This window comes from Sus scrofa, chromosome 11 (genome assembly GCF_054392235.1).
Source record: "Sus scrofa isolate SSC_HxYL_T2T_F1_AM1 chromosome 11, Sscrofa_HxYL_maternal_Yorkshire_Landrace_v2.0, whole genome shotgun sequence".
NCBI lineage: Eukaryota > Metazoa > Chordata > Mammalia > Artiodactyla > Suidae > Sus > Sus scrofa.
In genome coordinates, this window is record NC_139393.1 from 19,790,846 (window position 1) to 19,817,189 (window position 26,344).

Consider the following 26,344-nt stretch of genomic DNA (forward strand, 5'->3'; position numbering starts at 1 on the left):
GAGTCAAGACATAAACTTTCTGAGTACTTTCATGATTGAAAATTGTTTCAGCTTACCTTCAGACAGAACTTTAAAAAAATTCATGTATCAGGTGGTAGAGGAAGCTGTGGAGCAGGTCACAGATGCAGTTCGAATTGGGTGTTTCTGTGGCTGTGGTTTTGGCCTCAGCCGCAGCTCTGATTCGACCTATAGCCTGGGACCTTCCATATGCTCCAACAGTGGCCACAGAAAGAAGAAAAAAAAAAACTCTCCTAGTTACGCCGCACTCTACCTACCACTTTGAACTTATAGGCCAGGACTCCTGCTGGCACCAGAGCCCTGCCCTGTAGTCAGTAGTTTTCTCTACTTTATTGTATCCATCAATAGACACCTCTTCTACTTTTTATCCTCAAAACTGAATTAACCCCTTAACTTCCATAGATTTCCCATGTTACAGTCTCGTTACTACTGGATTTCACTGCCATGTGTTCTGGTTTTTGTTTTTGTTTTTGTTTTTGTTTTTCCATTTCTGTCACTTCTGTAGGGTTTGGGGGAGAAAGGAGGTACAAATGTACAATCATTTGCTATTTTAAACCAAAGACAGTCTCATTTTTAAAAGCAACAGTATAGTCTAAGATACACAAGCAAATGGTATACTACTTCAACCCTTTCACCGCTGTGAATAAATAACGTACAAAGGGCTATTTCATCAAAATGAAGCAAATCCTTCTATTACGGACCATATAATCTTCAACTTAATTTTCTTTAAAAAATGATAATTTTCCAACTATCTAACCAATTATCAACTGCCAACTCATATTTTAGTAGGGCATAAAAATCTGTGAATCACTTTATTATAGCTCTTTATTTTAAAATAAAGAACTGTATTTACATGAGTTTAAAATACTCACATAGAACTAAAATTCAGGCTTTTTCAGGAAAAAGGAAAAGGATTTTACGTATATTACTTGATGAAAATAGAAGCAGCCATCTATTTAAATAAAAATGAATATTACTTAAAACAGCATAAAAAAATTACACCTTTTGGCTTATATGTCACATATGCAATTTTTGCTGATGGCCAAAATAACTTGTTTCAAAACTGCTGGGCAAAAATTGCTATACTTTGTGTTGTGTTCTCATAAGACTTCTTTAGACTGAAACGCACATAATTCAATATAATCTTAGCTACTTAAAAGAAGGAAAAATATGGATATGTATTAAAAAGAGAAAAGGGCATAAATAAATAGTTTGACTACAAAAGATTGAGTTCTTCCTAGAGAAATAATTACCAAGATTAGGGATATCATTTTTGCATGATCTTGGCAATTTTTACCCATCTCCATCTACTCAGGTCATTCATTCTTCATTTGAAATTGAACTACGAAAGAGTTTATTTTCAGACAACCCTATTTAAATATATGAGTTAGGCAGTGGTCTAAAACTACACAGTATTAAAGAGTGTCCAATATGCCCACTACAAAGATAATGCAAAAGTTTATTCAAGAGTTCAGTACTGGATTAGGGAATCCTGTGTTCATTTTCGTTTATGACTTGTATTAGCAAAAGGTTAAGTCATTTTACTTCATCACTCTCATCTTAATGTTTAAGAGAAAGAAAATCAAAATGACAAAACTTAAGTCTATAGGAACTAGCATTACTTTATCTTTTAAAAAAATACTTTTAGACTATTAAATTATCTTAAAACTTGGAAAGGGTAAGTAAGACGACCAGATAGCAATAAAACTAATAATTTTTACTATTTTATTAATGAGAATAAAAATGATCAGATACTAAATTCCAAAAAGGAAATGAAACAAAAGATGGTGACAGATTTATGTTAATCTTTGAAAAGTCTTAAAGAGTATAATCAAAACCTTAAAGAGAAATTATCTGTTATAATTTAATGGAGGCAAGAAACACTGAAACTGAGCATGAACAATAATAAAAAGCTTTTTTTGAAAGAGTGAGACACAAATACAGCTGTTTCCTATTCTAAGTTTCCTTATCATGTTCTAAATCTAGCATGTACAGGAAGACACCAAAAATACTTTTGATATTTGGTTATTTCTAACAATTGTAGAAAATATTAAGAACCAATATGCAAATCAGTAAAACCATACCTGCAAAGGCCACTAACATGCACTTTAAAACAGACCAGGCTATTACAGTTTGAGTTTTAAAAACATCAATATTTGGAAAAGATAAACGTTGAAAAAGTTGGTTCTATTTTATAATTAAAGGTAACTGAACTTATATGGTTTAAGAACAATTCCCTAGAGCGGTTCTAAAATTTTTTTTTTTTTTGTCTTTTGTCTTTTTGTTGTTGTTGTTGCTATTTCTTGGGCCGCTCCCGCGGCATATGGAGGTTCCCAGGCTAGGGGTTGAATTGGAGCTGTAGCCACCGGCCTACACCAGAGCCACAGCAACGCGGGATCCGAGCCACGTCTGCAACCTACACCACAGCTCACGGCAACGCCGGATCATTAACCCACTGAGCAAGGGCAGGGACCGAACCCGCAACCTCATGGTTCCTAGTCGGATTCGTTAACCACTGCGCCACGATGGGAACTCCCGGTTCTAAAATTTTATTAAACTCACTATTAATAATGGCCTCTGATTTGGCTGAAGGAATTCAGAAACGACATTAAAGAGAATAAAGATCTCATAGAATACTTCTAATTTTAGTTTCCTGTACATCCAGATTCCAGAGTCCTTCCTCACTATTACAGCTAGGATAGGATATGATTAAAAATTTAGAAACTGAAAATTCTAAGACTATATTCAGGTAATCTGCTAACATCATGACCTAGCACAAAACACTCTCGGAATAAGAGTACAAGTACTTCCATTCCCACAGGTTAAGTACTGAGGATATTTCCAAGCTATTCTACAACTGCTATCTCCCTTCTTGTTTGTACTTGAATAATGAACTAACACTGCCCTCGGGGTAATTACTGACATGATTCATAACTAAAGCACCATAACAAATTCCAACTGCAGTAAAACAACGAACACTGCCCACAGTTAACAATGCTGGAGTTTGGTTACATCTTTTTTTTTCCTTGAACTTATTCCATTTGAGAAAGCAATGGTGTGGGGGGGTGCCTCGGGAAAAGAGAAAAGCTCTACATACTTGTAGTGAGCCAGAATAAACAGATCCGATACTGTTTAACCATGTGGCTTGGTTCTCTGTTCTTAGGAAATTACTGTACAGTAGAGAAAAGACGATGAAATGAAGAGAACAATTAATTGTGCTGTTTCTAAAATGTACCATTCTCATAAATATCCATTTATTCCTTACAACAACTCTGATGAGTATCAGTAATTCCCATTTTACAGATGAGGAAATGTGAGATACAGAGCCATAACTTGCTCAGAACCACACCAAAGCAAGTTACATGGTATTTCTGAACCTCAGCTTTTCTTATCTATAAAGCAGGAATACCAACATTTACCTTCTGTGCAGATTAAATGTGATGTGCTGACGCCAAAGTCCAGGCTCCTTCCACTACAGCACAGTGACACAAAGATAAAACATGAATAAAGAAATTGATCACAACAGTGCCCATACCCAACAGTAAACTAATTCACACCATGAGACAGCACGGAGGTTAAGAGCACAGCCTCTGGAACCAGACAGTCTGAGTTAAAACTCTAGCTCTGCTATCAACTTCCGTGGATGAGGGAAACACACATTCTCAATTTCTCTGTGCCTCAGTTTTTTCATCTATGAAGCGGTGACAATGACAGTATCTATTTCAGAACTGTGCAAAGTAAATGAGTTAATAACACATTTCAGCACTTTTAACGGTGCCTTATCAGCATACATGCAAAAATGTTACCTACTGTGATTTCTACACTGAAATGTTAAATGCATAAGTGAGGGTCGTTTTGATGCAGGTCTGCATGATGATTAGGAAAGATTCCAAAGATGTAAGCCAGTGATGAGCTTTTCACAAGCACTGCTTCCTAAAGCAAGTTTCTATGGGCTACCCAAGGGACATGTCTGAGTTTGAGATTTTTTTTTTTTTTTTACATCCCTGAATTTCTTAGTCCCTCGTGCCAGTTCATGAACAAGGAGAACATACAGTACAGATGACAGGGGAGGGAGAAGGGAGTCATGAATGGACAAGTCATGAATACTTTTCCTCCACAGTGAACTCCAGCAATTTCTCATGTATGTCAGAGTGTTCTCAAGATTAATACAAGAGGCAACTACATAGAGAAAAGAAGAGACTGAGGGGTCAAGCACAGGGTTCAAGGTAAGATGGCACTTGAGCAAGGGTTAGGACATGGAAAAGATTTTATGTTTAAAACCATAAACACATCTGGATCAAGAACACAGGCTCACATAAGCATTCAATACAGGAGAAGATGTGTGATAATTTATAACAGATCTCTATCTCAGTTTCTTTGGGTTTTCTGTTTATTGTTTTTTTTTAACATATGAAGAACCACATATAGAATCATATAAGGCCTCATTGATTCTTCAGTGGCTCAGTTATGAAAAAGAGAATTATATTATTAAATTGAGCTTATAGTCTTAGAGCTTTATAAAGCAGTCATCTATTCAATCTCAGTAGACAATCATTCATATGAAGTGAGTTACTCTTATTTTTGTACTTTTTCTACATATTTGTATTTTTTATTTCTCTCTAGACTTGTTCCCTAGTAGAACACAAAGTCACTATTAAAATTTTTATTTCTGGAGTGCCTGCTGTGGCTCAGTGAGTTAAGGAACCGACAGCAGCAGCTACGGAGGTGTGGGTTTGATCCCCAGCCTGGTGTGGCTGGTTAAAGGATCCAGTATTGCTGCAGCTGCAGGGAAGGTCACAGCTGGAGCTCAAATTCAGTCCCTGGTCTGGGATCTTCCATATGCTACAGGTGTGGCCATAAAAAAACAAAAAAAAAAAACCTCTTAAAAAATGAAAATTTTATTTCTAAGACATTGCCTTCATTTTCCCTTTTTGGGCTGTATGTCTTCTCATTCTTATAGAAGACTTTAGGTATGCCTGGAATCTTTCATTAAAAACCGAGAAAAAACTCAGCTCCAACATTTCAGTCTATGGAAACAGAACCAGCTTTCCATTTCAGCTCTGTCTCACCCCTCCACTCAGTCTCCTTGAAGGTTGATCCAAATATTTAATTTCATCAATTCTAAATTATTACAGATTCTAAAAATCCTTACATTATTAAAATCTCATTTCCCCCCCTTTCTGGGGGCTGCATCATGGTGTACAGAAGTTACTGGGCCAGAGATAGAATCTGAGCTTCAAGTGCAACCTACGCCGCAGGCACAGCACCTGATGCTTATTAACCCACTGCACCACAACAGGAACTCCTCATTCTGAGTTTCATAAGTGAAACATACAGGTATACTAGTGTCTCCTTTGAAAACGCAGTTTGCTCTTTTTGTAAAGTCTTCTCATCTTTTCTTCCTGAGGAATCCAGTCCATCGGCAGTGAGAATGCACTGCACAAAGGAGCTGCTCAACAAAGGGAAGTACTGACGAGCTCCAGGCAAAATATTCACCTGGTACTCAAGGTAAAAAATGCACGTGTTATTTTTTCACTTTGTTTTTTTGGCCTCACCCGTGACATGTCCAAGTTCCCCAGCCAGAGATCAAACCCACCCTGCAACACTGGATTCTTAACCTGCTGCACCACAGGGAACTTCCTGGTTTTTCTGTTGTTGTTGTTTTAACTTAGAACAAAATTTTATACAGCCCCATAGGCTTGACTACATGTTACAGTGGTAATAAAAACAACGTGAATGAGTTAACAGAAATAATGTGGCAGACAATGACAGGGGGGCTTGATTAGGCCATCCAGGTTCAAATGCCAAGAGGGTGACCTTAGGGAAATTGCTTAACCTTCCTGAGCCTGTTTCCATTTTTGTAAAATGAAAAGAGTATTAACAACTTCACAGGATTATTATGAGAATTAAATCAGACAAATACTTTTGGTGCACAGCACACTGCAAGTGGGTCACGGAGTGTTAGCTGTCCTCCATCCATTGCTAATCAGCTGCCAAGTGAGACCCAGACATTCTGTGGTTTTCTCTCCTCATATGGGAAATTAGATTCATGCCTTCACCTCCTTTGCAGAGTTAGGGTAAAGGGCCAACAGAGTATTCCATTTTAAAGCCCAATAATGTAAGATCATCTAGAATCTGGCTACTCTAAAGAGTGACCCATGGGCTAGCAACATCAGAACCATCTGGCAGCTTGTGAGAAATGCTGAATCTCAAGCCCCATCCTAGAACCACTTGATAAAAAACCATACTTTACGAAGATCTTCATGGATATTAAAGTCTGAAAAACACTACTAAAAAAATAACTCTCAGACTGGAAGTAAGAAAAGAACTTTGTCAATATCATTGTGCCAAAAATCCGAAAGGACAAAGGGTGTTTACAATAGCACATGTTGATTTAATTAGCTTAGGAGAGCAAGTTAAATGCAACAGGCATCATGGACTGGTAGAACCTGAAATAGTGAGAAATAAAGAATACCTCACAAGGAAAAGGAGAGGAAAGGCAGAAAAAACTAAAACTCTAGGTAAACTGTATTTTCCAGAGGCAAATGGGGAGTCTAGCCCATGAATAATATGTTTACAATGATGTCCCTAGCTCACCAAGAAAAAATTCAATAACTTTAAATATGCTCTGTTAAGACAAGAAAGCATGTATTCTATTTCAATGATTTCCCTCAAAAAAGCTGTGTGAAGGAGTTCCCTTCTGGCTCACAGCAGGTTAAGGAGCTGGCATTGCCACTGCTGTGACTTGGGTCACTGCTGTGATGCAGGTTCAATCCCTGGCCAGGAACTTTCACATGTTACAGGCACAGCCAAAAAAAAAAAAAAAAAAAAAAAAAAACGTTGTGTAAACACACATACACCCCATATTTTTAACTAGTGCATAAATTATCTGTACATTCACTTTTGTACAGTGTCTCATTTACCAAGAGAGCTAGCTTTCTACTTTTAATGTGGTTAAAAACTCTAACTTTTAAGACTTAATTACTAGTCTTTAGTATTCATCTACCACTGCCAATGCTGGGCCATAATTTTCCCTCAACGTGTCTCATTCTAGGCTTTTCTACTTGTATCTTTCCACATTTTCACACTCGTTCTAAGTCTTTTCCTTCCACATGTGATCAATCACTCCATCCTTTGAGCCTCGTGGCTTCTATCATTTCATAGTATATTACAGTGATTTACAGTATATTACAGTGATTCCAAGCTCCTTTAAGGCTAGGGCCATTTCTCATGTCATCAGATATCTCATAGGGGCAAGTACAATTCCATTAAAATACCTGATGTACAAATACCAGGTATGGTCCAAAGAGAATTGGGAAAAATGAACTAAAAGAGAATGGGGAAATAAAACCTCTGTCTTGTTACTTTTTTTAAAAAATGTTTCTTCAATATCTTATAAATTGTGAAGCAATCTAAAGGAATTTGGATCTACTTTCAGTAGTGGCAAATAATTAACTAAAGTTTTATAGAAATATAAAATATCTGAGCTAGAAATATTCAAATCTTTTGCTCTGTCTCCATTTACAAAGCAAGAAACTAAGACAAAGACATTAACTTGTACATGAAGAGCTAGGACCTAATGCCAGGTCTTTTGATTTCATGACCCACATTAGGCCATACTCACTCTCACTAGATAAACGTGGTTTGCTCCAGAGATGAAAGAAAGTGTTTGAGGAATAGTGGAAGGCTGGAAAGGGAGGGCGGAGCCAGATGATCATAATCCCAGTAAAAAGGCTAAATTTTTTTCTGAATGGCAATGAGGACATACTGTAGGTTCCTAAACAGGAGTGTGGCATGAATAAGGATTGAGGGAGATTAACTTAGGACCAAAGCAGAAAACAGAGGGTAGTGCCAAAACTGGGAGACCAAGCAGGAGTCTGTAACAGTAGGCTGAGTGTAAGAAGGCAATGATCTGATCTAGGTAAATGTAAGGAAGAATAGATTTTTAACAAAATAATGAAATAAATGTAAGAGACATAGTAAAGTATTTTGGCTTTTTTTTTTCTTTTTTTTTGGTTTGTTTTTAAAAGATTCCATAACTATAGAGAAAAAGAAGGAAAAAAGATGCTCAGTATTCAAGCCTGAATGGCTTGGAAGGTAATGTAAAACTATGGATACTGGGAAGCAAAGTTGTATTTAGAACAAAATAAAATAATTTCAGTTTTGAGTGGTAAAGTCAGAATGCCTAAATCACTTCAGAAGCTACTAGTTAGCTATGGGAATTAAGGGCAAGAAACTAGGAACCCACTGGGTCAGAGGGAGAAAGGTTAAACCCTTAGTGATCCTTTCAGAAAGAGTAAGATTTTTTAAAAATAATTTTTTATTTAAAACATTTTCTCTTCCTGGCATATACAGAGTTTCTTTAAATAACTCATGAGAAACTTTTAAAGACCCACTATAAAAAATGTTTTCATTATAATAGCATGGCTGCTGTATAAATATAACATATGGCATCACATTACTTCACTATCCTTACCCATATTTTTAAAAAGTGTTAAATATAGCTTAATCATTATCTTACAATTCACTCACCTTCCTGAGACATAGCTCTCAGTAAAATATAACTTAAAAAAACGTCTAATGGCAAATACTAAAACCTTTGTTCAAAGTGTACCAGAGGTTAATGATCTACCATACAAATACACAACAGATATCCTTTTTGGCTTTTTCAGAGCCACAGGCTTTTCTCCCTTTTGTATTCACTTCCTGTCAAGTTTGACATTTCAAAAGAATACCAAAGAAGCTTAAAAATTTATTTACGGGTTTGTCATCAAATCAGGACTCTAAAAATATAAGCCATTTGTTACAACTATACTGATATGTAAAATAGGCCTCAATTTAAATTTTGGAAAAGTAGTAAAAAGGAAACACTTTTATTTATTTATTTTTTATTTTTTTGTCTTTTTGCTATTTCTTGGGCCGCTCCCGCAGCATATGGAGGGTCCCAGGCTAGGGGTCGAATCAGAGCTGTAGCCACCAGCCTATGCCAGAGCCACAGCAACGTGGGATCCGAGCCACATCTGCAACCTACACCGCAAGCAGCTCACAGCAACGCCGGATCGTTAACCCACCGAGCAAGGGCAGGGACCGAACCTGCAACCTCATGGTTCCTAGTCGGAAACACTTTTAATCTTTTATGTAAAAGCACTTTGGCCAAATATTTATGCAACTAAATGAAGAAATCTGTTAATGTTCAGTGACCACACACACACAAAAAAAATCCCAGTATGACAGAATCCAATTTAATGAAACAGCTATATTTGACAACATTTAAAGGAGATTCAGCTTTTTGACTTACTAAAATTTAAGTTAATTACTAGTCCTTCTATGCACTCCATATAGTAAGTAACCCTCCAAAACCTTATTCAGAAGGAATGATGCATTTAATATAAGAAAATAGAAACAATACCCTAAATATTCTTTAAGTATACACATTTATGAATACTTTATCAATTACTAAATATCATATATAACTCTTTCAAGCAAGATGAAAGAACAGAGACTATCTTAACTACAAAGCTGAACAACGTAAATAATAGCTTTCAGACAATGAACAACAGGCAGTATAGGGCAGTAGCCACTGAGAGAAAGCAAGCAAATGGTAAGCCCCAACTCTGCCTGGAGAGTTTCCAGGTTAGTAAGCAGGGAGGAGAAACTGAAATATATCCCAGTGGTCTCCCTGGTTGAAGAAACAGAACTGAGAGTTCAAAGCAGCTAAGGCAGCTAAAATTAGCAGGACACAATACCAGAGAGGAGAGAGTTACGTAGAAAGGAGAGAGTTGCAAAGAGGGAGGCCCTGGGGTCTGCAGAGGGTTACTCTCAAGTCTTCCGCCTAGTACTGATCGGTGCTTGCAAACCACCCAAAGCTAGGAAAAGAACAACTGGAGGAGCAGACCCATCCCAGGAGCTGACACAGGGTCAGGAAGAGTTTTGATTTCCACCAGTCATGGTGGAAAAACCTTGTAATACATGTGACACCAGGTAGAGTACCCAGAAAGGCACTGCCTCAGTAGTGGGGAAAAATTAGTCATAGATTAAACAATGCTCTTGCTTTGTCTAAAACCAACAACAAAAGCCTTGAAAGGATCAAACTCTTTTCAAGTAACTAAAAATACATCCCAAAACATAGGTCAAGAATAGTGAAAGGAATATGAAAACATCTAGGACCCAGTAAGGTAAAATTCACAATGTCTGGCATCCAGTAAAAAGTCACCAAGCAGTCAAAAAGGCAGAAAAGTATGATCCTTAAAAAGAGAAATATCAGTCAATAGAAGTAGTCCTAAAAAGATATATATGTCAGAATTAGTAGACAAGGACTTTAAAACAATTATTGTAACTATATTCCATATGTTCAAGAAGTTAAAGGAAGGCACAAACATGTTAAAAAGATGTGGAAGAATTTTTAAAGGGTTAAAATCAAACTTCTAGAGATGAAAATTATAGTACCTAAGATTAAAAATATAATAGGATAATCACAGATTCTGCATTTCAGAAGAAAAAATTAATGAAGGCATAGCTATGGAAACCATTTAAAACAACAGAAAGAAAGGCATATGGAGCCACAAAAAGGACAAAGCATCAGTGCTGTGGGACAACTTCAAGTGACCTAATACACGTGTGGCTGGAATCACTGAGGAAAAAGGTAGGAGGCATCAGCAAAAATATTTCAAGAAAATAATGGCTCCAAATGTCTAAATCTGATGAAACCTATAAGCCAACATTTCAAAGCAGAACTCCAGGTAAGAGAAACATGAAGAAAACTAAACCAAGGCACAACATAAACAAATTGCCTAAAACCAATGATAAAGACAAAAATCTTAAAAGCAACCAGAAAAAAAAATACATACAGAGAAACAAATAGAAGGCAGACTTCATCAGAAACAATGCAAGCCAGAAAACAGTGGAGTAACATTTTTTAAGTAGTGAAAGAAAAAAAAAATGTCAACCTAAAATCCTACATCCAGCAAAATGTCTTCGAAAACCAAAGGCGAAATAAGGATTTTTTTTTTAGACATAAAAAAGTTGATAAGGAATTTATCACAAGAGGTCTGCATAAAAGCAATTTTTCAAGCCCTGCAAGAAGAAGGAAAACAATACACATTAGATGGAAATCTGGATCTACACAAGGAATTAAAAGGTCTGGAACAGTAAATAAGAGAGTAACTAAAAATACTTTTTAAAAAAACTCTTTAAAAGATAATTGAAGGAGTTCCCATTTTCGTGCAGTGGAAACGAATCTGACTAGTAACCATGAGTTTGTGGGTTCGATCCCTGGTCTTGCTTAGTGGGTTAAGGATCCTGAGTTGCCATGAGCTGTGGTGTAGGTCTCAGATGCAGCTCGGATCCTGCGTTGCTGTGGCACAGGCCAGGAGCTGTAGCTCCGATTCAACCCCTAGAAATGGAAACTGCCATATGCCATGAGTGTGGCCCTAAAAAGCAAAAAAAAAAAAAAAAAAAAAAAAAAGACAATTGATATATGTATGACTGGGTCACTGCACTGTACAGCAGAAATTGACAGAACATTGTAAATCAACTATAATAAAAATTTTTTTAAAAAGATAACTGATGCTCTAAAGCAAAAATAATGCATAATAGGGTTTGTAACTTATGTTGAAGTAAAATGTTTGACAGTAGCACAAAGGTTAGGAAAGAGGAAATGGAAGTACACTGTTCTAAGGTTTGTTTGTTTTTTTTTTTTTTTTGGCAGCACCTGTGGCATAAGGAAGTTCCTGGGTCTGCGATAGAACCCACACTATAGCAGTGGCCCAAGTTACAGCAGTGAGAAGGCCAGATCCTTAATCTGCTGTGCCACCAGGAAATTCCTAAGGTTCTTATACTGTTTAAAGGTAAACTATGCCACATTAAAAAAAAAAAAAATGCTGCAGGTGTGGCCCTAAAAAAAACAACCAAAAACTATGAGACATTAAAGATGTGTATTATAAATCATAAAGCAACCAATTACAAAACCAAACCAAACCAGAAGTATAAATAGTAAGTGTACAAAGAATATAAAATTGAGTAAAAAGAATACTCAATCCAAGAGAACACCCTCCCCACACAAAAAAAGGCAAAGGAAGAACAAAGAAGAGATGGAACAAACAGAAAACAAGTAGTAAGATAGAAAACATAAACCCAATGTCAATAACGACATTAAATTTCACTATTCTAAATAAGCATCCCAGTTAAAAGACAAAGATTGCCAGACTGGATTAACAAAGCAAGGCCTAACTATATGCTACCTATAAGAAACCTACTTTAAGTATAAAGACAAAAACAGGTGAAGAGTAAAAGAATGGGAAAAGACATGCCACCCTCATATTAAAGAAAAGAAAGCCAGAGGATTTTACTAATATCAAACAAAGTTTTCAGAACAAAGAATATTAACAGGGACAAAGAGGTCATTTCATAATGATTAATGGGTAAATTCATCAAAAAGACACTGTGATTCTGTTTATACACCTAAAGTCTGTAGGTAAGACACTGGACTAGGATTACCAAGGACATCTGTCACAGAACTCGAACAAAATATTTTAAAGTTTGTTTGGAAGCACAACAGACCCAAAATAGCCAAAGACATCCTGAAAAAGAAAAATGGAGCTGGAGGAATCAGGCTCCCTGACTTCAGACTATACTACAAAGCAATAATCATCAAAACCGTATGGTACTGGCACAAAGACAGAAATACAGATCAGTGGAACAGCATAGAAAGCCCAGAATTAAACCCACGCACCTACAGCCAACTAATCTATGACAAAGGAGGCAAGAATATACAATGGAGAAAGGACAGCTTGTTCAATAGGTGGTGCTGGGAAAACTGGACAGCCACATGGAAAAGAATGAAATTAGAACACTCCCTAACACCATACACAAAAATAAACTCAAAATGGATTAAAGACCTAGATATAAGACCAGACACTATAAAACCCCTAGAGGAAAACATAGGCCAAACACTCTCTGACAGAAACAACAGCAACATCTTCTCAGATTCACCTCTTTTTTTTTTTTTTTTTTTTTTTTTGTCTTGTTGTTGTTGCTATCTCTTGGGCCGCTTCCGCGGCATATGGAGGTTCCCAGGCTAGGGGTTGAATCGGAGCTGTAGCCACCGGCCTACGCCAGAGCCACAGCAACGCGGGATCCGAGCCGCGTCTGCAACCTACACCACAGCTCACGGCAACGCCGGATCATTAACCCACTGAGCAAGGGCAGGGACCGAACCCGCGACCTCATGGTTCCTAGTCGGATTCGTTAACCACTGCGCCACGACGGGAACTCCAGATTCACCTCTTAATGACAGTAAAAAACAAAAATAAACGAATGGGACCTAATCAAACTTAAAAGTTTCTGCACAGCAAAGGAAACCCTAAACAAAACGAAAAGACAACCCACAGAATGGGAGAAAATCTCTGCAAGTGAATCAACTGACAAGGGATTAATCTCCAAAATTTATAAACACCTTCTGCAGCTCCATACCAAAAAAACAAACAACCCCATCAAAAAATAGGCAGAAGATCTAAACAGACAGTTCTCCAAAGAACACACACAGATGGCCAAAAAACACATGAAAAGATGTTCAACATCACTTATTATTAGAGAAATGCAAATCAAAACCACGATGAGGTACCACCTTACACCAGCCAGAATGGCCATCATCCAAAAGTCTACAAACAGTAATTGCTGGAGAGGGTGTGGAGAAAAAGGATCCCTATAACACTGTTGGTGGGATAGTAAATTGGTGCAACCACTGTGGAAAACAGTATGGAGATGCCTCAGAAAACTAAAAACAGAACTACCATTTGATCCAGCAATCCCACTCCTGGGCATCTATCCAGAGAAAACCACGACTCGCAAAGACACATGTACTCCGATGTTGATTGCAGCACTATTTGCAATAGCCAAGACATGGAAACAACCTAAGTGTCCAATCGACAGAGGAGTGGATTAAAAAGATGTGGTACATATACATAATGGAATATTACTCAGCCATTAAAAGGAATGAAATTACAGGATTTTTAGCAACATGGATGAACCTAGAAATTATCATGCTAAGTGAAGTCAGCCATACAATGAGATGCCAACATCAAATGTTTTCACTGACATGTGGAATCTGAAGAAAGGACAGACTGAACTTCTTTGCAGAACAGATGCTGACTCACAGACATTGAAAAACTTATGGTCTCCGGAGGAGACAGTTTGGGGGTGGGGTGGGTGGATGTGCTTGGATTATGGGATAGAAATCCTGTGAAACTGGATTGTTATGACCATTATACAACTACAGATGTGATAAATTCATTTGAGTAATAATTAAAAAAAAAAGACACCAGACTAGGTATTGTAAGTTTTTTTTTTTTTTTTTTTTTTTTTTTTAGGAAAGACATGAGCTTTGCCTTTCAGGATCTAACTCTGCCCCTCCTGTCCTGCTTATGTCCTGGCCACGTCCTTTAGGCACTGAAGAGTCTGGTCCCTAGTCCACTTTCCTCCTCTCTAGCACACATCCTGGGTGACTGTTCCCATCACTCAGCTACTTGGTTCCTTGATCTCCTCCTCATTTCCAATAGTCTTCATCTCTACTCCAATTCAGTCTGGACTTCCAAGATTACTTCTTAGAACACAGTAAGTTACCCAGAAATGTTCTCTCTCTAGAGTATTAAGTTGAAACGTCTTACTCTCTGTCTACAGTCTCTTCCTTTCATCCTCACTGTCATTCCCACTACACCTATTAAATTTCATTAAAAGGTCCTGTTTCTTAATAAAACTTCTACTTCCTCCATCAATCTCCTCCTGTCTCCTCTATTCAGCTGAAATGACAAACCTTAACACTCTCTAATCTACTTTCTCAACTTATTTGCCCCATTATCATTCTATTGCACCCACTTAGCCAAATTCCAATATCCTGGTTCAATCTAGCTGTTCACCTTTTCTAATCCTACACATAGAAAGCTAGATAATAATATAAAAATAATAAAGCCACACAGAGAGTGTTGGTAGTATAAATTTACATTTTCTATCTCAAAATTGTCTTTGATGCTGCCAGGCAATCCTCCCATCTTTCACCACTCAGCTCTATTATTCTCCTCAGTAATCATCTCAAATTTTGTCTACTCTCCTCAAACTTCTGTCTGTGCCACTACGCACTCGCCATCAAACCCTTATCTATCCACTATCAGTAAATTACCTCAGCTCTATCTTATATTAAAAAAATAAAAGCTGGAGTTCCCGTCGTGACGCAGTGGTTAACAAATCCGACTAGGAACCAGGAGGTTGCGGGTTCGGTCCCTGCCCTTGCTCAGTGGGTTAACGATCCGATCCGGCGTTGCCGTGAGCTGTGGTGTAGGTTGCAGACATGGCTCGGATCCCACGTTGCTGTGGCTCTGGCGTAGGCCAGAGGCTACAGCTCTGATTAGATCCCTAGCCTGGGAACCTCCGTATGCCACGGGAGTGGCCCAAGAAATAGCAAAAAGACAAAAAATAAATAAATAAATAAAATATAAAAAAATAATAAAATAAAATAAAAGCTAAGGGATCCCTTTGTGGCACAGCGGATTAAGGATCTGCTGTTGTCACTGCAGCAGCCCAGATCACTGCTGTGTTGGTGGTTTGTTCCCTGGCTCAGGAACTTTGACATGCCGAGAACAGCTGTATGTCATGAGTGGGGACAAAAAAAGAGAAATACTAATAAAAAAATAAAAACCGTTAAATGGAAACTTGCTCAATTTCCTGCGAAGGCACCCATACACAACCTTATCTGTAATTACTTCTGTTCTTTCCATTTTGCAACACAATATTTCCCAACCCACCTTGCCTCACCTCAAACAAGAGATGTCAACTATTCAAGGGGAGCCCTTGAATCTGGGCCAACTCTATGACTGCTTTGACCAAGAGAATACAGCTTCCAGTTACGGTCCTTGTAAAAGCCTTTTGGAAGCTAGCTGCTATGTAAGAAGCATGACTATTCTAAAACCAGTAAGCTAAGCTTCTCATATGACAAGTCCAGGAGGATGAGATGAGGAGGAAAAAAGAAAGGAATGGAGAGGTGAGCACATACCAAAAAGCAGCAAGGTGCCAGACCGGTGAGTTAAGGAGCATCCTGCAAATAGATCCTGCCCCAGATGTGGCTGATCCCACATGGTCAGGGGTGAACTGCCCAATCAAACTCTTCCCAAAGCCCTGACCCATAGAGTCAAGAGCCAAATAAATGGTTGCTTTAAGCCACTAACATGTTATCCAGCGGCCAATAACACTCCTAGTAGCTCTTCTCCATCAACATTTAATCCTACCTTTCCCATCTTAAAAAATAACCTTCCCTTCACCTCACACACGTCCCGCTATATCTTTGCCCACTTTCACAGACAAGGCTGATAAAAGCTATTTACAACCACTGCCTCCACTTTATCTCTCATTCACATCTTATCCAAATTTCACTGTAATCTATTCCTGCCCCCAGGTCTTCTAACAGTCCCTGCTACCTTCACCAAGGGCTTCCCTGTTACTGAAAGTAATGAAACCTTTCTGGTTCTTACTGACTGCTCCTAGAGTATCTGTAACAGCAAGCACTCACTCACAACTTTTAACACTCTCTTTATGACACCACCTCTGATATTCCTCCTGTCTCCTTGGCTGGCATCTCTTTTCTGCTATCCTTTAAATGTTGGCACTCCTCAGGATTCTATCTTCTCTTCTTATCTACATTCTCCCATGAAAAGTGACCTTATCCAATCCCTAAACTTTAGTTCTTCACTTGGTAAAACATAGGGATTTACAGCTTTAGAGCCAGAGACCTGGATTTGAACCAGAGCTCTGCCATTTAGCTCATATGGTTTGGGGCAAGTTACTAAACTTCTCTAAGCATTAATTTCCTCATCTAGAATACTACTACTTCATGGGTTATTATAAAAATTAAATGAGATTATAAGAAGTACTCACCGCAGTGCACAGCACAAGATCAACTGCCAATAAAGGTGGTAATTTTTGTTATTATATATGTGCCAGCAGCTCTCCAGTTCATCTTCCTAGCCAAGATTCTTTCCTAAGCTCCAGACACTTCTAGCTGATGACCTACAATCACTTCAAACTCAACATCATCTAAAGGGATTTACTTTCTCAAGCAAATCTCACTCAGTCCCGTTAATGAATGACACTACCTGGATGTCATCATTAGTTGACCTCTTCTCTGTCCTTCACTCCCACTTATATAATTAATTGTCTATCTTATAATACGAAGCCAAATACTGTTCTAAGTGTTTTTTCTCAACATTCATGCATTTAAAACAAGATATGCACATATAATAAGTCACACAGTTCATAAGTAACTAGGAAGTAGCAGAGACTAACTTTTAAGACTGTAAAGGAAAGAAGAATGACTACAATAGGATGGTCACAAAAGGCAAAGTGGAAGTAGATCTGAAAATCTGATAAAACAAAAAGGGGAAAAGTATTTCAACTGAGGGCTACGAAGTGAACGAAGACTCAGACAGGCAGGAACAAACATGGCTGTGTGAGTAACAGTAACAAACAAGTCTGAACTGAGAAGAGGCCATAAGGCAGGCATTCTTAAAGATTTTAGACTCTTAACCCTTTACATCTTTAAAATTACTGAAGACCCAAAAGTTTGTGTTCATGTAAGGACATCTATCAATATTCACTGTACGATTTTATAGCATGATGCATCATTTGGAAATATCAGTCACTGATTTATGTAGACCTAACAAATGTTGATGAATCTCTTTATGTAATATAAAAATCACATTTATTAATATCACCACTGAATTCATCAGAAAACTCCTTCAAGTACTGGAAAAAAACTGTCCTTCTTACAGTGGATACAAGCTTAACGCAATCCCAATTTTCATTTGAAAACTCAAAATTTATCTTGGCAGCATTTATTTTCAGTTGTTTTCAACCACAATGTACTTAAGAATAGAGATTACTTAAAATAAATACGTTTTACTGGTTCATCAATGATATTTTAAAATGCAATGGACATGTTTGGGGGTTTTTTGTGTGTGTTTTTTTGGTCACACCTGTGGCATGTGGAAGTTTCCAGGCTAGGGATCGAACCTGCACCACAATGGTAACCAGAGGTATAGCAGTGACAACTCTGGGTCCCTAACCCACTGAGCCACCAGGGAACTCCCTTTTTGGTTTTTTTAACTGAGAATTTGTGGTGGTGAAGAATGCAATGACTACTAGCCAGTTTGAAGCTACTGCTTTGATACATGCAAAAGTGCCAAAGTTTTACATCATTGGTATAAATGTCAAAAGAGTAAGGAAGATAAATAAAAACTTAACAGTAATATGAAAATAGTTTTTATATTGCAGATCCCTTAAAATGGTTTCAGGGACCACCAGGAGATCACAGACCACATAGACCACACTCTGAAATGCTAACACAAGAATAAAGGAGGAAACGAAGAGAGCCTTTGAGGCACCGAATAGTTACCTAAAGCTCCCATTCTAAAAACATGCATTTGATTTCTCTGAACCTCTTTGCATGCTGGGTAATTCTAGTATTGTGTCCTAAACATCGTAAATGTTTAAGCTGTAAAGATTCTGGATTCTGCTATTTCTCTCAAATGAGCATTTTTTGTTTGTTTTGTTTTATTCATTTATTTATATTTATTTTTGTGTCTTTTTGCCTTTTCTAGGGCTGCTCTCATGGCATATGGAGATTCCCAGGCTAGGGGTCTAATCGGAGTTGTAGCCACTGGCCTACACCACAGCCACAGCAACGCGGGATCGAGCCGCATCTGCAACCTCCACCACAGCTCATGGCAACACCGGATCGTTAACCCACTGAGCAAGGGCAGGGACCGAACCCGCAACCTCATGGTTCCTAGTCGGATTCGTTAACCACTGAGCCACGACAGGAACTCCAGTTTGTTTTGTTTTAAATCAGGTAATTATTTTTGCTGAACTTGAACTGTAAACTTTAATGAGCAGCAGCTCCTGTCTCAGTTCACATCTTCTGCCTTTCATTAAGCTGCTCTGAACTGACTACATCACAAAAACTCAGGTTTCAGTCAGAGATGCATGTAGACAGAACTGGGGCATGCTTTCCTTTGCAGGATTGTCTACTCTTCAGTGGCCAAGGTTTCTCTCCCTGGCTTCAGTTTTCCATTTTTTTCACTGTTTTTGCAGGGAAGGTAGGATCTTCCTCCATATTACCAGGTGCACAGATGCCCTACAAAAGGTTTTTATCTGAGGAATTAGCAAAATCAAATTTGTTTTACATTAAAAAAAAACTTCTCTGGTGGCTGTTAGAGAAATATTGCCAAGGTAACTAGAGATGTGGGAAGATCAACAGGAAGAGTCCACAGCAGGCCACAAAAGAGACCATTTAGGTCTACTTTGGTTTATGAAGATTTTACTGAAGAAAGCTGATATTTTGAATATACTAAAAATAAAATATCCAAATCTCACTTCATCATCTGCTGGCACTATGAACTGTTTAACGGATTTAAGAGGCCTAAACATCTGGAAGTCATTCAATTTAACCCTTAGGTATGGTTCATTTTAAATCACTTCTAATCCTCCAAACTTCCAGAAAACAAGATTTCACTAGGTTTTTCAATAGATTATTTAGCACTCTGCATTAATATATATTACCTGTTAATCTCTCCAGGATCAAAGAAACAGAGGTATGCCTATTCCTTCTTAAGATTATTATTTTTGATTTATTATTTCTCAAGACTGTGAAGCAAAGATGCTGAACCTTTTCACCCTGCAACCATTAAAAATGCAATGATGTTCTTTCATTAAATTATCAATGGGTAAAAGTAAGCAGCATCTGGATTGATGTTTCCCTAGGTGAACACCACTGTTTGGACATACTCTTTTAAACCTCTATAGCTTGGGAGTTCCCGTCCTAGCGCAGTGGAAATGAATCCCACTAGGAACCATGAAGTTGCGGGTTCGATCCCTGGCCTTGCTCAGTGGGTTAGGGATCCAGCATTGCCGTGAGCTGTGGTGTAGTTCACAGATATGGCTCGGATCCTGCGATGCTGTGGCTGTGGTGTAGGCCAGCAGTTGTAGCTCCAATTTGACCCCTAGACTGGGAAACTCCATATGCCGCGGGTGCAGCCCTAAAGAGCAAAAAAAAAAAAAAAAAAAAGAAAGAAAGAAAGAAAGAAAGAAAAAACCCTCTATAGCTTAAAAAGAAATTCTTATTGTAATACAGAATCAAAAAACCATGACCGTTTACTCTGACTCTTGATCTCTTGATAGAGATTTTAGTATTATGGGTGTGTTCAATTGCACTGATTCTTTTTTTTTTTTTCTTTCTTTCTTTTTAGGGCCACATGTGTGGCATATGTAGGTTCCCAGGCCAGGAGTTGAATCAGAGCAGTAGCTGCTGGCCTACACCACAGCCACAGCAACGCCAGATCCAAGCCACATCTGCAACCTACACCACAGCTCATGGCAACGCCAGATACTTAACCCACTGAGCAGGGCCAGGGATCCTACCCACGTCCTCATGGATACCAGTCAGGTTTGTTATCACTGAGCCACAAGAGGAACTCCTGATTCTTGATCTATATGCTGGTAATATTAGTATATTTAATTTACAAAAAGTCCTTTGAATTATAACTTGTGATATATACTTACCTGTATGTGTTATACTTCAATTAAAAAAAATCCGGAGTTCCCATAGTGTCTCAGCGGTTAACGAACCCAAGTGGCATCCCTGAGGACAAGGTTCGATCCCTGGCCTCAGTCAGTAGGTTAGGAATCTGGCGCAGCCTGTGAGCTGTGGTGTAGGTCACAGACGAGGCTCAGATCTGGCATTGCTGTGGCTCTGGCATAGGCCAGCGGCTACAGCTCTGATTAGACCCCTAGCCTGGGAACCTCCATATGGCGAGAGTGCAGCCCTAAAAAGACAAATAAAAAAAACACCCTCAAGTCTTTGAAAGTCCAAATATATCTATGGTATGTCTCTTCTCTGAAATGTTAATTACTGTCAATAGGAAAAATTCACATCATCTGTGTGGCAGACTTATCTCCACAGTTACCCACTAGCACTCCATTCTGTTTATGATTGAAAAAGCAGTATTTGCTGATTTTTTAAAAATTGAAACATGAAAAACTGTCTATAATTTCATCCCCAATAAATACCACACTTAGAATTTAAATTCAGAAGCATATGACTTCCACATCATTCTATTATTAAAAAAAATACCCTCTTCCTAGACTTTGTTCATGTAACTTTTTCTCAACAAATCCTCAAAAATAAAGGAATGTTGTTCAGAATCTTAGAAGTCAGTAACTGAACTAAATGGGCTTAAGCACGAGCAATTTTTATACAGTACAATGCTACTATTTCCTCTATGATTTTTCAGAGCTCATATCCTCACAACGTCTACCTCAATGAAAGGCACACGGCAGATGTGCACTAATGGAAATAAAAGTAGTTCTCTACAAGAAATGACAATAGTCACTTTCAGATGATACAATAGTGCCTTGGTTTCAATTTTGGGGAAGAAAGGAGAGCAGCATCTGAAAAGTATTCTTATCTACTTGTTTTATTTATGTTACTTTCATTTAAGCTACAGATTCTGAGCGTTTGCTCCTAACCACTCCTTTACTTATAAAGTGGAAGCTCCAGTAAAGGAGTCACTATATTCAATCACCGAAATACAACATCTATCAACTTCCCCTACTTCTCTCCTTTTCTATCCACTCTCTCTACACCCCAGCATAAGAAAAGCACTACGAAACAAGTTATCTCTTAGCCATTACATTTTAAAACACCAAAAGATTAAAAAATTTACATGGACAGATTAAAACTCTAATCTAACTGAAGTCATTATTTTTCTGTCATTTCTACATACTAACTTAAATGAAAAGATGTATGCTTAGCACATGAAACTCAAATTTTTAATCATTTTGCTGAATTTAAGAGCAGACATGAGAATTTTCAACATGACACCTCTATTTTAAATAAATTTCTCAAATACTTTAAAGAATTCTGGTCTGTTTTGGATTTGTTTTTGTTGCTCTTTTTTCCCTTCTTCTCTTGTTCTCTCCTCTTGTGGTTTGATGACTATCTTTAGTGTTGTATTTGAGTTGATTTTTCTTATTTGTTTGTGTATCAATTGTAGATTTTTGGTTTGCAGTTATTCTGAAGTTTTGATATGAGTCTATACGTATGTAAGATTGTTTTAAGTTGTTGGTCTCTTAATTGCAAGTGCATCTCCAGTGTCCTGCATTTGTACCCTCCTCTTCTCACGATCTCTGATTTTGGTGGCATAATTGTGCGTGGATGATTTCGTATCTTACTGTATATATATATATATATATATATATATATATATATATATATGCCTTTACTGGTGAGCCTTGTCATTTGTCGTATTTTTGTTTCTGGTTGTGGCCTTTTCTTTTCTGTCTAGAGAAGTTCCTTTAGTATTTGTTGTAAAGCTGGTTTAGTGTTGCTGAAGTCTCTTAGCTTTTGCTTATCTGTGAAGCTTTAGAGAATTCTGCTCTGTTTTAAAGTGCCAAGCTTTAAGAAAAGGTATTCCTAAATAAATCCCTGTATCAGATAGTCTGGGGAACTCAAAGAAAACTCCATTCTAAAACTCCACTTGATTCTTGGGCTATACACTGAAAACACATTATTCATTAAATTGCATATTTACTACTGAGGTAAATTTTAACAAATGCCTTTCACTAACAGATAAGAATTATCTCTATGCATATGAATATCTAGTTATTTTAGCTAGTTACTTACTGAGCGCCAAGCAAGGGATTCCATGATTCGATGTTCACATCGTTCTAAATGTTTAATCATTTCTCTGGTCAAGTTGGCTTCTGCTTTGATAAAACTTTCAATCACTTTGTAAAAATCAAAAGCTTTTAAATTAAGTACATTCAGAATCCACGGGAAGGACAAATCTGTTCCAGTATCAAGATTCTGAGACGTACTTCCTAAAAATGAAAGAAAAAAATGTAACTCAGGTATGAAATGCAAAGCTTTGCACTACATATTTTTTGGCTGGAAAGTTTTTAATCAAAAAAATATATTAAAACAGAGTAGAAAGGCTTAGCAAAATTTTTTATTTAGAATTTTTTTATCCTGGGGTCCAGAGACTCACAGGAAATAGGCTTTCAAAGTTTGAGTGTATATGCATATATGTCTTTCCTAGATAGACGGCTAACAGCTTATACCAAACATTTAAAGGTTTAAATACCCTAAACTTGTACCAGGGACAGGTTTAACAACTAAGAGGCTTTAGCCTATCCATTTTAATTGTCGCATGAATCCGTGGTTAAGGGGGGAAAGATCCTTTAAGATTTTGCTAATTTGGTTAGAAAATGGTATCTTTTTAAAGTGTGCACTTCTTGGTTATCAATGAGGATCAGAGTTGCCCACATTTGTTTACTAATTTAAGTTTCTCTTATATATTTGTATCAGAAGATTTTCTCTCTTTTTTTTGCAAACAAAACTTTCTTGACATTTGCAACATTATTCGCAAAATAATACATGTTTAAAGTTATATTAAAAAAAAAACAAAAAACAAAAAACCCCAGTACTGATGGCCTCTGTTTTGTTTATCTGGTGGATTCTACCTCCAACCTTTAGTCTAGTAGCTATAGAATACATATGTGGCAGTACTTCCATATCAGTGGAAGCTGCTTGATAATAATCCTCTGGTGTTTTATAATCTCATAAGTCTTTGAAGAGATTTCAACAGGTACAGTTCCTGGATTCTGTATAGCCTAGAATAGGAGCCTAGTGAAACTATTCCCAAGATGACCTGAAATAATTCAGGTTAGTAACGCACTTGCATGGTTTATGGTGACCAATTACATTCTTCAGTATACACAGAGCTAAAATATGCATTTCTTCTCCTTAACTCCTCCACTGCCCCACTAAAAAAAAACAAAACAAAAAAAACAAAACAACAACAAAAAAAACCCCACACCACACCTTAAATTTTTTTAACTTTAAATTGAACTAAAATGTTTATTTACTAAAATTTAACTTACTGCTATATGTAGCCATTACAACCTCAAGAGCGCATGCCAACAAAGACATATGAAAGATGTTGTCATTCAGGAGTTTGCTAAAGGAAAAAAAGAATGATTTTGTAACATTTACTTTTATAAAAAGATGAAATTGTTTTACAAAAACAAGAATTTACCTAAAATTTTGAATGGATAATCGTTCTTCTTCCTAAAACAGATAAAGAAAAATATTTAACTGAAACTTTTTTTGTGTTGGCATTGAATTTTTTTCTATGTTCTTTTAAACTTACGGATTTGAGCATGGATTCCATTACTCGGTAATACAATCGGACTCCAAGTTTGTATCGCTACAAACAAAGAAAAAAAAGTTAGATCCCACTATTGTAGAAAGCCACAAAAGTTACTAATTTTTAAAAAGTTTGCTCTTGAGACACATTTCTAACCCTCCTTAGGAATATGACTTTGAGGAGATCACAAAAGCTAGCTTGTCTGAAACTCAAGGCGTGAGTATAAAATGATGATTAACATCATTGATAAATTTTCAAGAGCAGGGAACCAGTATTTCGTTTTCCTTTGTTCCACTTCAGTCTGCATCACTCAACAGATGTACTAAGAATATATTATGTGCCTGGCACAGTTTCTGTGTGTAATACTTCTTGTGACCTAGGACATGTATTTTCAAGATAACGCTCCAGATTAAGAGACAAGTCTGTTTCCATAAAACTAGCAAAGGATGGAGTCTTCCGGTGGCTCAGCAAGTTAAGGATCTGTGTTGTCACTGCTGCAGCTCAGGTCACAGCTGTGGTGTAGGCTTGATCCCTGGCCCCAGAACTTCTGTGCGACATGGCCAAAAAACCTCAAAAAACCGGCAAAGGAAAAATCAAACCTAACTGATCGAATCAGCAAAAAGTTTTAACCAAATAAGTAGTTTCCATTAGTCCAAAGAACAGTCAAATTTTAGATACACACATATAAATGCATGTACCATGTTCCTTTCTTCCAAACTGAGTATAAATTTCATATAAAACCAAAAAGAAATTTTAAAAACAATGATTTAAAACACCGATGGTATCACACTATAACCTCATGACACTGAACTAAGTATGTATGGTAGGTTACAGTGCTCAAACACATTTTAATGTATTAACTCCTGAATGCCACATAGCAAAGCAGAGCAAATGAGGAAAAGTGAATCTCAGAGAAGTTAAATGAAAGCTCATATATAACAGAATCAGATATAAACTCAGGGTTCTGATTGAGAGGCCATACTCTTACCTAACATTAATTTTAGATTTTCTGAACTGTTAACAGCAACAGTAAAAATAATATCATTCAATAATATCACTGATAAATCACCTGTATAAAGTAATTTCATTCAGATAAGTATATACATCCACAGATACTTATATATGTAAATTAAAGAATATACACCAGGAGTTCCCATCGTGGCACAGTGGTTAACAAATCCGACTAGGAACCATGAGGTTGCAGGTTCGATCCCTGGCCTTGCTCAGTGGGTTAAGGATCCGGCATCGCCGTGAGCTGTGGTGTAGGTTGCAGACGTGGCTCGGATCCCATGTTGCTGTGGCTGTGGTGTAGGCTGGGGGCTACAGCTCCGATTAGACCCCTAGCCTGGGAACCTCCATATGCTGCGGGAGCGGCCCTAGAAAAGGCAAAAAGACAAAGAAAAAAAAAAAAAGAATATACACCAAAAACTTAATACTTACAAGATTTTAATTTTTTACCTGTATTTTCTAAAATTTCTACAGGTTTTCTAAAATTTTGGACATGTTTTCTTTTGGTTTCTATAATGCAGTGAAAGGAGTTGACCAGTAAAGCTTATAAACAGCAGCATACGCAGGCAGCTAGGATATGGGAACTGCCAATATTTTATGGTATTGGACAGATACTATTACAGTATTTATACAATTTGGACAGAGGTTGCATTTGAAATTATTTACTATGAAGTGGCACTAATCAAAATGAACTCAAGTTACCTGTGATCCAATTTCCATGCATCCCTGTCCCACAGCTTTAGCAAACTGTTCTTTAAAGATGTATCCAATATCCTTTACTCTTTTCAAGATACTTTCCTTTGGATTCACGGTGCAATTCTTCAAGAAGGAAAAACAGAAATCAATATTGAGGATAGTATTTAATCAGAGAATTAATCTTTTCTCTTCTATAATATATGACTTACTGCTTTCAATTGTTCATACTACAGAAACAGTAAACTAGGTAGATACGACCACTGAAAATATGAGGAACATAAAGGATGCTATTCTGGGATGCTAGCAGGATAATAGAGCACAACTGAAAACCTCTCTCTCTAAATTTTCTGCTGCCAAGATAGGGAAGAACAGAA

General features: G+C 37.3%; 1 protein-coding gene across 11 annotated transcripts in view; it reads right to left on the reverse strand.

Annotated features, from left to right (window-relative positions):
- The window catches only part of RB1 (RB transcriptional corepressor 1), a 132,086-nt gene that overhangs the window by 41,048 nt on the left and 64,694 nt on the right, over nt 1-26,344 (reverse strand). For all 11 annotated transcript variants that reach the window (XR_014818784.1, XM_084981023.1, XM_084981020.1 and 8 more), the window contains 5 exon segments: nt 25,977-26,093; nt 24,270-24,326; nt 24,156-24,187; nt 24,001-24,077; nt 22,742-22,938 (listed from right to left, as the gene is read on the reverse strand). Coding sequence is in view for 10 of the 11 variants with exons in the window: in XM_084981023.1 (XP_084837149.1) it covers nt 22,742-22,938; nt 24,001-24,077; nt 24,156-24,187; nt 24,270-24,326; nt 25,977-26,093 (480 nt within the window). In the remaining variant the exon portion in view is untranslated.